At 46.5% G+C, this 16,694-nt stretch overlaps 1 protein-coding gene across 1 annotated transcript; it reads left to right on the top strand.

Moving 5' to 3' along the window:
- Positions 1 to 3,673: 3,673 nt before the first annotated feature.
- On the top strand, positions 3,674 to 5,446 carry LOC147724475 (uncharacterized). Its single transcript, XM_086918052.1, has one exon. It carries the CDS (start codon positions 3,674 to 3,676, stop codon positions 5,444 to 5,446), a length of 1,773 nt encoding a protein of 590 aa, XP_086774178.1.
- The last annotated feature ends 11,248 nt before the right edge of the window (positions 5,447 to 16,694 follow it).

Genomic DNA, 16,694 nt, shown 5'->3' with positions numbered 1-16,694 from the left:
CGAAAAAGGACCTGAATGGTGGGAAACATTGGGTGTTGTGAAACCCAGAGTATATACGACAGGAATGTAGATCATGAATATTCATCAACTCATTACAGTGATATTAGAAAAAAGGTTAGTCTTTGAGAAAATAATGATGGAATTGGCGCTATCCATGCAACTCTCGAACATGAGGTTGTAAACGGATAGTTGTTATTGGAAAGACACAGCCCGATGGGCTAAACGATAATAGGCATTTAGTGTAGTAAGGTCGTGAGCCTGTAAGAAAACAATATAAATTACAAAATTGGTTAAAAACATTGGGAAAACAACAGAACTGACACCAGCCGTGCAACTTTCAAACATGAGGTTGAAGACAGGCTGTTGACTTAAAGAGGCCATGGCCAATAACAATAAAGCGTTGTATGTTAGTATTTCAACAAGCCATCCAACATGATTTGTCATATGAACAATCACCTGATTCAGAATGCCTGCTCAGTTCTCAAACATGGGGAGGTCATTGAATAACATAATGGGCGAATGGCTTAATTGAGTGGTACAGGGACAGGAATCATTATCACACATACCTTGGCAATAAATAACCCTAGTTGAGTTAAGAAAAACCATAAGTCACTCGATCAACCCAAAGCAGCCAACTGTGCTAGACTGCCTTCTTGTTCATTGAGGCCATTTTTGATTGAGTCTAAGAGGGACATCCATTTGGATTCACGGGTGTTTAGTACAGTCAATATATTACCTCCTCTTCTCCCCAGAGAGACCTTTTCAATCACAAACCATCTCAATACTGAGACAGCATGCCCAGCCATTTGCCAGTGTTCTACTAGCGGGGCACCTACCACATTGCAGCGTAACCTGCTGCTGTGGGACGATATGCGTGACTTAATTTTCTGTTGTGTTTGTCCCACATATATCTGTCTACATGGGCAGAGGACAATATAGATCACACAACTTGAGTTGCAATTTGTGTGGTGTTTTAAACTGTAAGAACGTCCACCATGATCAAAACTCTTAATCTGCATGGTGGTCTCGCATGCTGAGCATGTTCCACATCTGTAATGTCCCAACACTGGAGGCAGATTCCACATACTTGTAAGAGTGGGTTGACTCGCAGGTTCCAAATACGAGTGGACCACCATGTCTCGTATGTTTTTGGCCCTCTTGAAGGAATGCAGAGGGAACTGCGTCTGTTTAATCTCATCTGACACAATGGACCAGTTCTTATTGATGATCCGTTTTACTTCATTACTCTGTGTGGAGAAGGTAGTTACACAGATGTTACGGTCCATTTCAGATTGATCCCTGTGTTCCGGATTTAACAAAATATCGCGTGGATTATACCAGGCTCGTTTCCTAGCAGGTCTCACCATTTTAGATGGATACCCTCTTGAGATGAGGCGCTCACTTAGGATCTCAGATTCTTGAATGTAGTTTCCATGAGTGGAGCAATTTCTCCTAATCCTGAGAAATTGGCCGACTGGGAAATTATCTTTTAGCCCTCGAGGATGGTGACTTCCATATTGCAGTAAGGAATTGCGCTCCGTTGGTTTCCTGAATAAGGTGGTTAATAAAGGATTGTCTTCCACGTAGATTGAGATATCTAGGAAAGGAATCTTCTCATTACTAGAGTCCATCGTGAATTGGATATGGGGGTTCCTGGAATTAAGCCACACGTGAAACTCCAAAAGGAGTTCCTTACTTCCCTCCCAGATGCAAAGCACATCATCTATGTATCTGACCCAGACGGTCAGACTACTGTGAAAAGGATTGTCATTAGAAAAAATGTATTGATGTTCAAAATTATCCATAAAGATGATAGCCAGATTTGGAGCGAAGGTAGCCCCCATGGCTACCCCCTTAGTCTGTAAATAGAAGTTTTCTTGAAAGATGAAAAAATTCTGTCGCATGGCGATGCTCAGTAATTTGTTTATGAAATCGGTTGGAACCTGGACAGGTGCAGGTCGCTTGTCTAAGGCTTGTCTCATTACTTCCAAAGCATCGAGTTGAGGGATGCTGGTATAAAGCGAAATAATATCGCATGTCACCAGGAGTTCGTTATCCGGATTGAAAGGCCTTTCATCAATGAGGTTGATAGTTTGTGTGGTGTCCCGAAGATACGCCTTGGTGTTAAGAGCAATGGGTTTAAAAAAAAAATCCACGTATTTACACAGAGGTTCTAGCATGGACCCACAGCCTGATACTATTGGGCGGCCGGGTGGGCTCTCTAGGCTCTTATGTACCTTAGGTAAGGTATATATAGTAGCAAGTTGGGGACATTTTTGATTAAGGAATTTGAATTCCTGCTCACTGAGAAAGCCAGCATCCAATCCCTTTTGGGTAGCTTCCAGAATGGTGGTTGCCAAATCACGTGAGGGGTCAGTGGATAGTAGCTGGTAGCTCACTCCATCTGACAATTGTCTATAGATTTCCTCTTTATATTTACAAAGGTCCTGGATAACAATTGCCCCGCCTTTATCGGCGGGCTTGATGACGACTTCTTTGTTTTTGCACAGCTCTGTCAATGCCTTTTTCTCCTTTTTAGGCAGATTCTGTTTGACAAATTTTCGTTGGTCCAATGCTCGGTCTACTGCAGAGGTCACAATTTCTTCAAAAGCCAAAATCTTATGGCTCATGGCATAGGTCGGTGGAAAGAAGGTGGAGGGTTCTCTAAGACCTGTGATGGAGCTGCGTTGTCTTGTGGTTTGGTTCCGAAAGTAATATCTTAACCTAATTTTTCTGAAAAATCTATACAGTTCAGTTTTTAGCAGAAATTTATTAGGTGGAGCAGTGGGGACATAAGAGAGGCCTCTACTCAAGACTTTAGTCTCGTCTTCATCTAAGTTGTGATGAGAGATGTTAATCACAGGATTGGGAGATGATTCACTACTGTCTGATGTGATAGGTGGCATAATCTGTTCTTGGATAGATGCGTGGTTCACCACCTGTAGGTGTTTCTCCTGGTAGAGATTTCTCCGTGGGCTTCGGGATGGAATGTCACTTGTTTCTGCTGTTTGCCTCTGTTGCCTTCCCAACCGCCAGGGTTTTGTGGTTGTTGGCCACATGCTTGACCTCTCATCCAAGAATTGCCACGACCTCGTGGGGGCCGCCATTGACCGCGGCCTTGATCTAAAAAAGGCTGCTGAAATTGAGGAGGATACTGTTGGTATCCCAGCTCTTGGGGTGGATAATTGTAGGAAATACTTGGTCCTGCTTCCACGTCACTACCCGAGCTATAAGAGGAGTCCGAAAACGTTGTAAAATTACGTCTTCCTCTATAGCCACCGCGAGTGCGGTTTGTGAAACGGCCTTGATTATCCTGCTTGTAGTAATCAGGCTGTAAATATGGGTACACAGTTTTTTTTGGGCTTATCACAGCCCAAACTAAGAAATTGGAAAAGCTAGCAAGAGACCTGAGACTTTTTGACAAAAAAACTGTGTACCCATATTTACAGCCTGATTACTACAAGCAGGATAATCAAGGCAGTTTCACAAACCGCACTCGCGGTGGCTATAGAGGAAGACGTAATTTTACAACGTTTTTGGACTCCTCTTATAGCTCGGGTAGTGACGTGGAAGCAGGACCAAGCACTTCCTACAATTATCCACCCCAAGAGCTGGGATACCAACAGTATCCTCCTCAATTTCAGCAGCCTTTTTTAGATCAAGGCCGCGGTCAATGGCGGCCCCCACGAGGTCGTGGCAACTCTTGGATGAGAGGTCAAGCACGTGGCCAACAACCACAAAACCCTGGCGGTTGGGAAGGCAACAGAGGCAAACAGCAGAAACGAGTGACATTCCGTCCCGAAGCCCACGGAGAAATCTCTACCAGGAGAAACACCTACAGGTGGTGAACCACGCATCTATCCAAGATCAGATTATGCCACCTATCACATCAGACAGTAGTGAATCATCTCCCAATCCTGTGATTAACATCTCTCATCACAACTTAGATGAAGACGAGACTAAAGTCTTGAGTAGAGGCCTCTCTTATGTCCCCACTGCTCCACCTAATAAATTTCTGCTAAAAGCTGAACTGTATAGATTTTTCAGAAAAATTAGGTTAAGATATTACTTTCGGAACCAAACCACAAGACAACGCAGCTCCATCACAGGTCTTAGAGAACCCTCCACCTTCTTTCCACCGACCTATGCCATGAGCCATAAGATTTTGGCTTTTGAAGAAATTGTGACCTCTGCAGTAGACCGAGCATTGGACCAACGAAAATTTGTCAAACAGAATCTGCCTAAAAAGGAGAAAAAGGCATTGACAGAGTTGTGCAAAAACAAAGAAGTCGTCATCAAGCCCGCCGATAAAGGCGGGGCAATTGTTATCCAGGACCTTTGTAAATATAAAGAGGAAATCTATAGACAATTGTCAGATGGAGTGAGCTACCAGCTACTATCCACTGACCCCTCACGTGATTTGGCAACCACCATTCTGGAAGCTACCCAAAAGGGATTGGATGCTGGCTTTCTCAGTGAGCAGGAATTCAAATTCCTTAATCAAAAATGTCCCCGACTTGCTACTATATATACCTTACCTAAGGTACATAAGAGCCTAGAGAGCCCACCCGGCCGCCCAATAGTATCAGGCTGTGGGTCCATGCTAGAACCTCTGTGTAAATACGTGGATTTTTTCTTGAAACCCATTGCTCTTAACACCAAGGCGTATATTCGGGACACCACACAAACTATCAACCTCATTGATGAAAGGCCTTTCAATCCGGATAACGAACTCCTGGTGACATGGGATATTATTTCGCTTTATACCAGCATCCCTCAACTCAATGCTTTGGAAGTAATGAGACAAGCCTTAGACAAGCGACCTGCACCTGTCCAGGTTCCAACCGATTTCATAATCGAATTACTGAGCATCGCCATGCGACAGAATTTTTTCATCTTTCAAGAAAACTTCTATTTACAGACTAAGGGGGTAGCCATGGGGGCTACCTTCGCTCCAAATCTGGCTATCATCTTTATGGATCATTTTGAACATCAATACATTTTTTCTAATGACAATCCTTTTCACAGTAGTCTGACCGTCTGGGTCAGATACATAGATGATGTGCTTTGCATCTGGGAGGGAAGTAAGGAACTCCTTTTGGAGTTTCACGTGTGGCTTAATTCCAGGAACCCCCATATCCAATTCACGATGGACTCTAGTAATGAGAAGATTCCTTTCCTAGATATCTCAATCTACTTGGAAGACAATCGTTTATTAACCACCTTATTCAGGAAACCATCGGAGCGCAATTCCTTACTGCAATATGGAAGTCACCATCCTCGAGGGCTAAAAGATAATCTCCCAGTCGGCCAATTTCTCACTCCTGGAAACTACATTCAAGAATCTGAGATCCTAAGTGAGCGCCTCATCTCAAGAGGGTATCCATCTAAAATGGTGAGACGTGCTAGGAAAGAGCCTGGTATAATCCACGCGATATTTTGTTAAATCCGGAACACAGGGATCAATCTGAAATGGACCGTATCATCTGTGTAACTACCTTCTCCACACGGAGTAATGAAGTAAAACGGATCATCAATAAGAACTGGTCCATTGTGTCAGATGAGATTAAACAGACGCAGTTCCCTCTGCATTCCTTCAAGAGGGCCAAAAACATACGAGACATGGTGGTCCACTCGTATTTGGAACCTGCGAGTCAACCCACTCTTACAAGTATGTGGAATCTGCCTCCAGTGTTGGGACATTACAGATGTGGAACATGCTCAGCATGCGAGACCACCATGCAGATTAAGAGTTTTGATCATGGTGGACGTTCTTACAGTTTAAAACATCACACAAATTGCAACTCAAGTTGTGTGATCTATATTGTCCTATGCCCATGTAGACAGATATATGTGGGACAAACACAACGGAAAATTAAGTCACGCATATCGTCCCACAGCAGCAGGTTACGCTGCAATGTGGTAGGTGCCCTGCTAGTAGAACACTGGCAAATGGCTGGGCATGCTGTCTCAGAATTGAGATGGTTTGTGATTGAAAAGGTCTCTCTGTGGAGAAGAGGAGGTAATGTATTGACTGTACTAAACACCCGTGAATCCAAATGGATGTCCCTCTTAGACTCAATCAAAAATGGCCTCAATGAACAAGAAGGCAGTCTAGCACAGTTGGCTGCTTTTGGTTGATCGAGTGACTTATGGTTTTTCTTAACTCAACTAGGGTTATTTATTGCCAAGGTATGTGTGATAATGATTCCTGTCCCTGTACCACTCAATTAAGCCATTCGCCCATTATGTTATTCAATGACCTCCCCATGTTTGAGAACTTAGCAGGCATTCTGAATCAGGTGATTGTTCATATGACAAATCATGTTGGATGGCTTGTTGAAATACTAACATACAACGCTTTATTGTTATTGGCCATGGCCTCTTTAAGTCAACAGCCTGTCTTCAACCTCATGTTTGAGAGTTGCACGGCTGGTGTCAGTTCTGTTGTTTTCCCAATGTTTTTAACCAATTTTGTAATTTATATTCTTTTCTTACAGGCTCACGACCTTACTACACTAAATGCCTATTATCATTTAGCCCATCGGGCTGTGTCTTTCCAATAACAACTATCCGTTTATAACCTCATGTTCGAGAGTTGCATGGATAGCGCCAATTCCATCATTATTTTCTCAAAGACTAACCTTTTTTCTAATATCACTGTAATGAGTTGATGAATATTCATGATCTACATTCCTGTCGTATATACCCTGGGTTTCACAACACCCAATGTTTCCCACCATTCAGGTCCTTTTTCGTAATAACAGCCCGCTTTCAACCTCATGCTGGAGAGTTGCGCGGGTCGTCCAAACTGATTCATGAATTTTCTTTCAATTGTAAGTGTACGAATGATAGAAATACCCTTGTGACCGGACCTCACTTTGGAGTGAATTCCTGTTTACTGATCAGTGACGATCGCGGTAGTGAACCAAGTGACTTTTCCATTTCTATCACTGGGCGGTGTCTTTATTTTTGACTCCGCCTCTGTAACTCCGCGTAGTTGGAGTTGCGGAGTTACTGTCCACGGACGCTGTGCCTGTGTTCTGGTAGGTGCCTCAGCAGCGGTTTTTACACAACCCTTACAATCGTTGAGACTTGCTCATAACCGCCAATCCCCTCCATTTTTCCTCAGACTCACCCTCAATCCTGTCTGACCATATGGCAGCTTAACCCACGCTGTCTGTAAGCTATTAGCTGCAGATTTTGCGTTTCCAATGAGTGTTTTGTGAGAGTGCCCAGCAACACTCGTCTTAAGTACAGGTATGTTTAGCACGCGCACATACCGCGTTTCTTTGTATAATTGAAGGGATTGCCCCTTTGATGTAATAACTTGCAATTCAATTTCTTTAGGCTTTGAGATAATCCTACAGAGCACTCGTAATCGAATCTCATTTGGCTTTGAGACCATTGAGAGAGGAGTGCCACAATTGTAATACTGGGATTTTCTTCTGTTAAATAAACAGCGTAGTTTATCCACAAACCGTTTTTCTCATGTCCCTAACCGCCAATCCTTGGTCTCCCTTAGATTTACCTTCACTGGGTCTGAAATTGCGGCAGCACCACTTGCGCTGTCTGCAAGCTTTCGGTTGCCGACAGACTTGTTGGCTTTGCGACTCTGATGAGGTTAATTGGATTAACGTTTGAAAACTACTGTTTATCATCAAATACAGGTATGTCAAATACTCGTTTAGCTGTATAACTGAAGGGACGACCCTTGTACTTGTTTTTTTTAAAACTCATATGCTGTAACTCTTATACCAATCCATCGGCTATAAGATATCTGCTAGCCTTATTTTGCAACATTGGGACTTGTAGTCCGTGCCAATTTGTTCTGCAGATAGTTGTATATCATTAGACATATCCCTTTATGAATGGGGGTTCTTTCCACCAGCTTCTTCATCTGAGGTACTCCCACTTACCAGATTAGATATAGGTCTTAACTAAAATTTGGTTGTTTAACCAACAGTGATGTTAAGGGCCCCTTTCTCACCGGTTGTCCTTTCTCCTCTGTAGCTTTACCAATAAATCACGCCGTGATCGACATGTGACCTACGCACAGTCCATCATATTTCCACGTCCTGAGCCCAGCTGGGCCACGACTCCATGGTAATTTTCTAATGTATATGTAAACTGCATCATGGTCTAAATAAGATGACCACGGTGTACTTGAATAATACAAACACATTTATTAATTCATTATTAATTTATCTGACAGGATTGCCCCTCACTCTTCCCTGTTTTTGTCCTGATGAAGACCCCACTCAAGGACTGAACGTGGCCTACTTATAGGGGTCGAAACGTCGACGGCTATTTCCTCAAACTTCCGGCACATGCCCTTTACAGCTTTAAATTGATTGTGTGTCTGTTGAAAGTTTAATTGTTCAGTTAGTCATCATTGTGTGCCCTGACTTTTGGGCGTATGCATTTGTATTAATTTGACTTTGCTGGAAATTATTGTACCTATCACCTGTCTTCTTAACTGTGTTCATTCCTCCTTTACACACCCTTAAGCACTCCCCCCCCCCCTTTCCTTTTTCCCTTTTTGGGGCTTTTATGAAATCATTTGATTATGTTACTACCGTGGTATTTTTAATAAATTACAGTACCCAGATTGAATCCTTCCCTTTTGTAATTATTTATTGTATGAAATTGTATTAATCATAATTGTTGGTCATTTGACACAACATATCTCTCTTGCGGGGATCCCTTTTCACATGTATCTAATTGCATAGGGACTTATAAATGTGTATAAGCTATATTTATTTGTTTTTCATTGACTGAATACAATCTTTTGATACGTCACATTGTACAGTAGTGGACCAGTGAACGGGGGAGGGAGGAAGGTTCCACTTTTTGTTATAGTGTGTTAAGGTTTAGATAATTAGATAATACGAGTTTTCTAATATTTGGATATTCATTTACACAAATGAATTGTCAATTTCCTTTTCTTCTTCTTAGGCCATATGTCACTGCATTATTTGGAGTTATTATGTACAATTATCCATCCTGTCGCTAAAAATTTGGATAAAATATTTGTATTCATGACTGTTACCTCTTCACTTGTACTGAATATGAATCATTGATGTTAGTCAAGTCATATTTTATTGTATGTGATTACTTAAAATCTTTACAAATTTCAAAATAATAAAAAAGAATATAAATATATCTTCACATACACGGATGAAAAAGCATCCAACAATGTTACCACCTTAAAACTGGGGTATATGCAATTTTTAAAATCCAAGCGACATTGATGGTACCCCTGGGTTATTAGCTAAAGTGCGGGTGCTGAACCATCGACATGTAATGTTATATTTGCGTTATAAGTGCAAGACCACTGACTTATTGTCAGTGAAATTGCTCTCCCACCCTCGCAGCTCCACCATTAAGTGAGGTGCCCCTGCCCCTGCACTCTTGAGTGTTGGTGATCGAGGCCCTCCTCCACCCGCAGGTTTCCCTGCGCCTCATCCCTGGTGGTCCAGTGGACCTCTGTCTCCTTTCTTTCTTTCTGCTCCTTCACTCGTTTTTCTCCGCTTTCTATCTTTCACCTTTCTGCACCTCTGCTCTTTTGCGCCTTATTTCTGCCCATTTTCCCTTTCTCTCCCTCTGCTCCTTCACTCATTTTCACTCGTTTTTTTCCCCTTTCTATCTTTCACCTTTCTGCACCTCTGCTCTTTTGTGCCTTATTTCTGCCGATTTTCCCTTTCTCTCCCTCTGCTCCTTCACTCGTTTTCACTCTTTTTCTACCCTTCGTATCTTTCACCTTTCTGCTCTTTTCTGCATATCTGCTCTTTTGTGCCTTATTTCTGCTTATTTTCCCTTTTTTCTTTATCCCTTCTTTCCTCCCTTTACCTTTCCCCGCCGCTGCTGACCCCGCGGCCCCTCCCCCCCAGCGCGACCGGCCCAATCCAGCTCCCCTCCCCGCTCCCGCCTCCCAGCTGTCCAGCCCTCCCCGACCCCTACTTAATGGCGGCCACTGCGGGGACAGGCGTGCAAGACCACTGACTCATTGTCAGTGAAATTACTCTCCCACCCTCGCAGCTCCACCATTAAGTGAGGTGCCCCTGCCCCTGCACTCTTGAGTGTTGGTGATCGAGGCCCTCCTCCACCCGCAGGTTTCCCTGCGCCTCATCCCTGGTGGTCCAGTGGACCTCTGTCTCCTTTCTTTCTTTCTGCTCTTTCACTCGTTTTTCTCCCCTTTCTATCTTTCACCTTTCTGCACCTCTGCTCTTTTGCGCCTTATTTCTGCCCATTTTCCCTTTCTCTCCCTCTGCTCCTTCACTCGTTTTCACTCATTTTTTTCCCCTTTCTATCTTTCACCTTTCTGCATTTCTGCTCTTTTGTGCCTTATTTCTGCTTATTTTCCCTTTTTCCTTTATCCCTTCTTTCCTCCCTTTACCTTTCCCCGCCGCTGCTGCCCCCGCGGCCCCTCCCCCCCCCCAGCGTGACCGGCCCAATCCAGCTCCCCTTCCTGCTCCCGCCTCCCAGCTGTCCAGCCCTCCCCGACCCCTACTTAATGGCGGCCACTGCGGGGACAGGAGAGCAAGACCACTGACTCATTGCCAGTGAAATTGCTCTCCCACCCTCGCAGCTCCACCATTAAGTGAGGTGCCCCTGCCCCTGCACTCTTGAGTGTTGGTGATCGAGGCCCTCCTCCACCCGCAGGTTTCCCTGCGCCTCATCCCTGGTGGTCCAGCGGACCTCTGTCTCCTTTCTTTCTTTCTGATCCTTCACTCGTTTTTCTCCCCTTTCTATCTGTCTCCTTTCTGCACCTCTCCTCTTTTGCGCCTTATTTCTGCCCATTTTCCCTTTCTCTCCCTCTGCTCCTTCACTCGTTTTCACTCGTTTTTCCCCTTTCTATCTTTCACCTTTCTGCACCTCTGCTCTTTTGTGCCTTATTTTTGCCCATTTTCCCTTTCTCTCCCTCTGCTCCTTCACTCGTTTTTAGGTCTCGCCTGTCGATGCGCATGCGCATCGAGCTTGCGAGACTATGGGGGCTTAAACAGTCTTTAACCAACTTGCAAGGAATCGTGGCGATTCCTTGCAGTGCCCGTGAAATTCAAGCTCAATGCGCATGCGCATTGAGCTTAAAAGCGCGTGCACATGCCCCCAGCCGCATGCCTTGCATGTATTTTCCCTCAGGCGCACTCCTCCCACACCCCCGCTCCGCCCCCTCCTCTGCCTGCCGTGTCGCATTTCTTAAGTTCCCTCAGCCGCACTCCAGGCCCCTGCTGCTTTCACACCCTCTCCCCGCTCTGCCCCCTCCCCTGCCTGCCGTGTCGCATTTCTCCTACCCCCTCCCCTTCTCTGCCTTCCCTCCGTCTTTTTTTTTTTTTACCCGCTCCGCCCCCTCCCCTGCCCGCTGTGTCGCATTTCTCCTCCCCCCTCCCCTTCTCTCTCTTCCCTTTTAAACTTGTTTGATGAAGTTGGCAGGTCTTCTTTTACACTTCTTGCACTTGTGCACGGTCAGCTCAGCTCTGCTCTTTTAGTAGCCACAGTCCACGACAGTTCATGCTCACCACAAGTGGGCTGCTCCTCCTATCGGCTACCACCCGCCCACTTGCTCGCCTGCCTGCCTCCCGGCAACAGCTCTAGCGCCTCTGCTTTGACTCTGTTTTGGGATCGGGGATCACACCAAGAGCTAACGGATTGGGCTTCTTAGGCGCTTTCTTTGCCGTTCTCGGCGGTCCTCTTGACGAGGCACAGCGCGGATCAACTAATCTCAAGGAGCAGGTCGCTTGCCTATCTGTTGCTTCTACCTCCAATCCCAGCGTATTCGCAATATGTCACTTTTACAATTCGACAAGAATGTTCCTTGATTACATGAAAAACAAAGGATGCACGATTGGAGACGGTTTTCAAAATAAAATGTACCCAAACAAAATGTGTACCTTGAAAAAAAGAAGTAAGAAAATTACAGGATGTTTTCTCGTAATTATTGCGCAATTCCTAAAGTATAATTTTAATAACCATTTCTCTAAGAACATTCCCTCCGTCTTTTTTTTTTTTTACCCGCTCCGCCCCCTCCCCTGCCCGCCGTGTCGCATTTCTCCTCCCCCCTCCCCTTCTCTCTCTTCCCTTTTAAACTTGTTTGATGAAGTTGGCAGGTCTTCTTTTACACTTCTTGCACTTCTGCACGGTCAGCTCAGCTCTGCTCTTTTAGTAGCCACAGTCCACGACAGTTCATGCTCACCACAAGTGGGCTGCTCCTCCTATCGGCTACCACCCGCCCACTTGCTCGCCTGCCTGCCTCCCGGCAACAGCTCTAGCGCCTCTGCTTTGACTCTGTTTTGAGATCGGGGATCACACCAAGAGCTAACGGATTGGGCTTCTTAGGCGCTTTCTTTGCCGTTCTCGGCGGTCCTCTTGACGAGGCACAGCGCGGATCAACTAATCTCAAGGAGCAGGTTGCTTGCCTATCCGTTGCTTCTACCTCCAATCCCAGCGTACTCGCAATATGTCACTTTTGGTGCCCAAAGTCTTTAGTAGGAACTAGGAACCTACTCTTAGGCAAGAAGTACAGTAAAACAGTTCGCTTTACGTACAGTGGTTCCAATATAAACACGTCTACATGTTTACAAAATGTAACCATTGTGGCCATTTACAATTCGACAAGAATGTTTCTTGATTACATGAAAAACAAAGGATGCACGATTGGAGACGGTTTTCAAAATAAAATGTACCCAAACAAAATGTGTAGCTTGAAAAAAACAAGTAAGAAAATTACAAGATGTTTTCTCGTAATTATTGCGCAATTCTTAAAGTATAATTTTAATAACCATTTCTCTAAGGCATCAGTTATTAAAAACATGTTCAATACATGCCATTAATTAAAAAAAAATGATAACTAAAATTCAGTGTTAAACTATTATTGGTCACATGCAGATATAGATATGGGCAATATTCTTAAAGATATATGTACGAAAAAGATGCCTTCCCACTAGACGGAAGCATTTTTCCTGTATATTACATCTGAATCCACTGTGTGTAAATGGAAATATCACACTCGACATTTAATGTTTTTTTTTAAATATGTTCCAATAATTTATACACAGATAGGTCAGAGCACACTAAGTTAAAGAACATTGCTTGACATGTTTGCCATGAGTTGTGCAAAAAATGTGACCCTAAACAAAGTGCAAAGCTAATCCATCAGGTAAGCCCATGAGCCCTTAAGTTAGTAATAGTGCATGATAATTCACAGATGCAAGAATTCCAATCCTCACCGTCACACACCCCAAAAATCTCACACACCCTCAATCACCCTCACACAACATCAACCTCACACACCATCACAACCTCATACCCCCTCACTCACACTCACACATCACACGCCCTCAGCCTCAAACACCCTCACTCACCCTCACACACACACACAAACAATCACCCTCACCCTCACACACCCTCGCTCCCCTCTCACACCCGTCACAACGCTCTCACACTCACTACACCTCACACCCTCACCCTCTTACACACTCACCCCCTTCAACCTCACAATCTCTCACCATCAACAGCCCTCACCCTCAGACACCCTTAACCTCAAAGCCTCACCCTAACACACCTTCAGTCACCCTCACACCCTCACCCACCCTAAATCTCACCCTCACACACTCACACACCCACAAACTCCCTCAATCACACTCACACACCCTCACACTCACACACCGTCACACACACACACGCTCACACCCCCACACTCACCCTCACTCACAATCACTCACCCTCAGTCAATCTCACTCACCCTCACCCTCACACACCCTCAGCCTAAAACGCCCTCACTCAACCTCACTCACCCTCACACACCGTCACACATCCTCACCCTCACACACCCTCACTCACCCCCACTCTCACACACACTCACACCCCCTCACCCTCACACCCCCTCAGCCTCACACACCCTAGCTCCCCTTACACCCTTCATAACAATCTCACACTCACTACACCTCACACACTGACCCCCCTCACCCTCACACCCTCTCAACATCAACACCCCTCAGCCTCACACCCTTACCCTCATAACCTCACCCTCACACACCCTCAGTCACCCTCAGACCCTCACACACCCTAACTCTAACACTCACCCACTCACACACCCTCACTCACCCTCACACACCCTCACACAACATAACACACTCACACCCCCTCACACCCACTCACTCACTCACACTCACTCACACTCACTCACACTCACTCACTCACACTCACTCACACTCACTCACTGTCACACACGCTCTGCCTAACAACCCCTCTATCATCCTCACTCACCCTCACACACCCTCACCCTCACACACCATCACACACCCTATGCCTCACACCCCCTCACTCACCCTCAGCCTCACACACACACCCCCTCAACATCACAGCCCATCACCCTCGCACACCCTGGCTCCCCTCACACCCCTCACAACACTCTCACACTCACTACACCTCACACACTCTCAGCCGCACACCCCCTCACTCACCCTCACACACACCACACCCCCTCACCCTCACACCCCCTCACACTCACACACCCTCACTCCCCTCACACCCTCACAACACTCTAACACTCACTACAACTCATACCCTCACCCACACACACACTCAGCCACCCTCAGCCTCGTAACTTCTCACCATCAACACCCCTCACCCTCACACACCCTTACCCTCATCCCCTCACACTCATTCACCCTCACTCATCCTCACACCCCCTAACTCTCAGACTCACCCACTCACACACCCTCACATTCCTTAACTCACCCTCACACATCCTCACCCTCACACCGTCACACACCCACACACTCACACTCCCTCACTCAACATCAAACACCCTCACACACCCTCACCATCACACACCCTCACACCCCCTCAGCCTCACACACCCTAGCTCCCCTTACACCCTTCATAACAATCTCACACTCACTACACCTCACACACTGACCCCCCTCACCCTCACACCCTCTCAACATCAACACCCCTCAGCCTCACACCCTTACCCTCATAACCTCACCCTCACACACCCTCAGTCACCCTCACACCCTCACACACCCTAACTCTAACACTCACCCACTCACACACACTCACTCACCCTCACACACCCTCACACAACATAACACACTCACACCCCCTCACACCCACTCGCTCACTCACACTCACTCACACTCACTCACACTCACTCACTCACACTCACTCACACTCACTCACTGTCACACACGCTCTGCCTAACAACCCCTCTATCATCCTCACTCACCCTCACACACCCTCACCCTCACACACCATCACACACCCTATGCCTCACACCCCCTCACTCACCCTCAGCCTCACACACACACCCCCTCAACATCACAGCCCATCACCCTCGCACACCCTGGCTCCCCTCACACCCCTCACAACACTCTCACACTCACTACACCTCACACACTCTCAGCCGCACACCCCCTCACTCACCCTCACACACACCACACCCCCTCACCCTCACACCCGCTCACACTCACACACCCTCACTCCCCTCACACCCTCACAACACTCTAACACTCACTACAACTCATACCCTCACCCACACACACACACTCAGCCACCCTCAGCCTCGTAACTTCTCACCATCAACACCCCTCACCCTCACACACCCTTACCCTCATCCCCTCACACTCATTCACCCTCACTCATCCTCACACCCCCTAACTCTCAGACTCACCCACTCACACACCCTCACATTCCTTAACTCACCCTCACACATCCTCACCCTCACACCGTCACACACCCACACACTCACACTCCCTCACTCAACATCAAACACCCTCACACACCCTCACCATCACACACCGTCACACACACTCAACATCACACCCCCTCACTCAACCTCACCATCACACACACTCACACCCCCTCACCCTCACACCACCTCACACTCACACCCCCTCACCCTCACATCCCTCACCCTCACATCCCTCACCCTCACATCCCTCACCCTCACACCCCTCACCCTCACACCCCTCACCCTCACACCCCTCACCCTCACACCACTCAAGCCACAGATGGGTGTGCGATGGGAGGACGCTCAGCTTGCAGGGCTGTGCTTCTTCCCCTGCTGCACTCTCCTGCTCTCTAGAGATGTGGCATAACAACAAAAGCTGCCATCAAAGTCACATAAATACAAATCATGTTGCATTCCAAATGCTATAGGTGTCACATTCACAAAAGTTAAAACTATTGGCGTTGTGAATGACAAAGCTATCAATTTTGCTATTTCACAAATAAACATAAATACAAAAAAAAACATTAACAAGACCAATAGCTCCTACTTTTCTAATGCGAGACCTATTGCATTTCCAATGCTTGTTCTACCCTTCCTATCTTTCACCTTTCTGCTCTTTTCTGCATCTCTGCTCTTTTGTGCCTTATTTCTGCTTATTTTCCCTTTTTTTCTTTATCCTTTCTTTCCTCCCTTTACCTTTCCCTGCCGCTGCTGCCCCCGCGGCCCCTCCCCGCCCAGCGCGACCGGCCCAATCCAGCTCCTCTTCCCGCTCCCGCCTCCCAGCTGTCCAGCCCTCCCCGACCCCGACTTAATGGTGGCCACTGCGCGGCCGCACAGCGGCCGCGGGCGCGCCGCTGGTGCACCGAAGGCGCGTCAAAGGCAAGCACGTCTGCGGCCGTCTGCGACCCCTCCGCGACCAGCACCAGGAACCCTGGACCTCCGCCCCGCCAACACTACGACC

This window comes from Lissotriton vulgaris, chromosome 4_1 (genome assembly GCF_964263255.1).
Source record: "Lissotriton vulgaris chromosome 4_1, aLisVul1.2, whole genome shotgun sequence".
Lineage (NCBI taxonomy): Eukaryota > Metazoa > Chordata > Amphibia > Caudata > Salamandridae > Lissotriton > Lissotriton vulgaris.
This window is presented reverse-complemented; position numbering and strand designations above follow the sequence as displayed.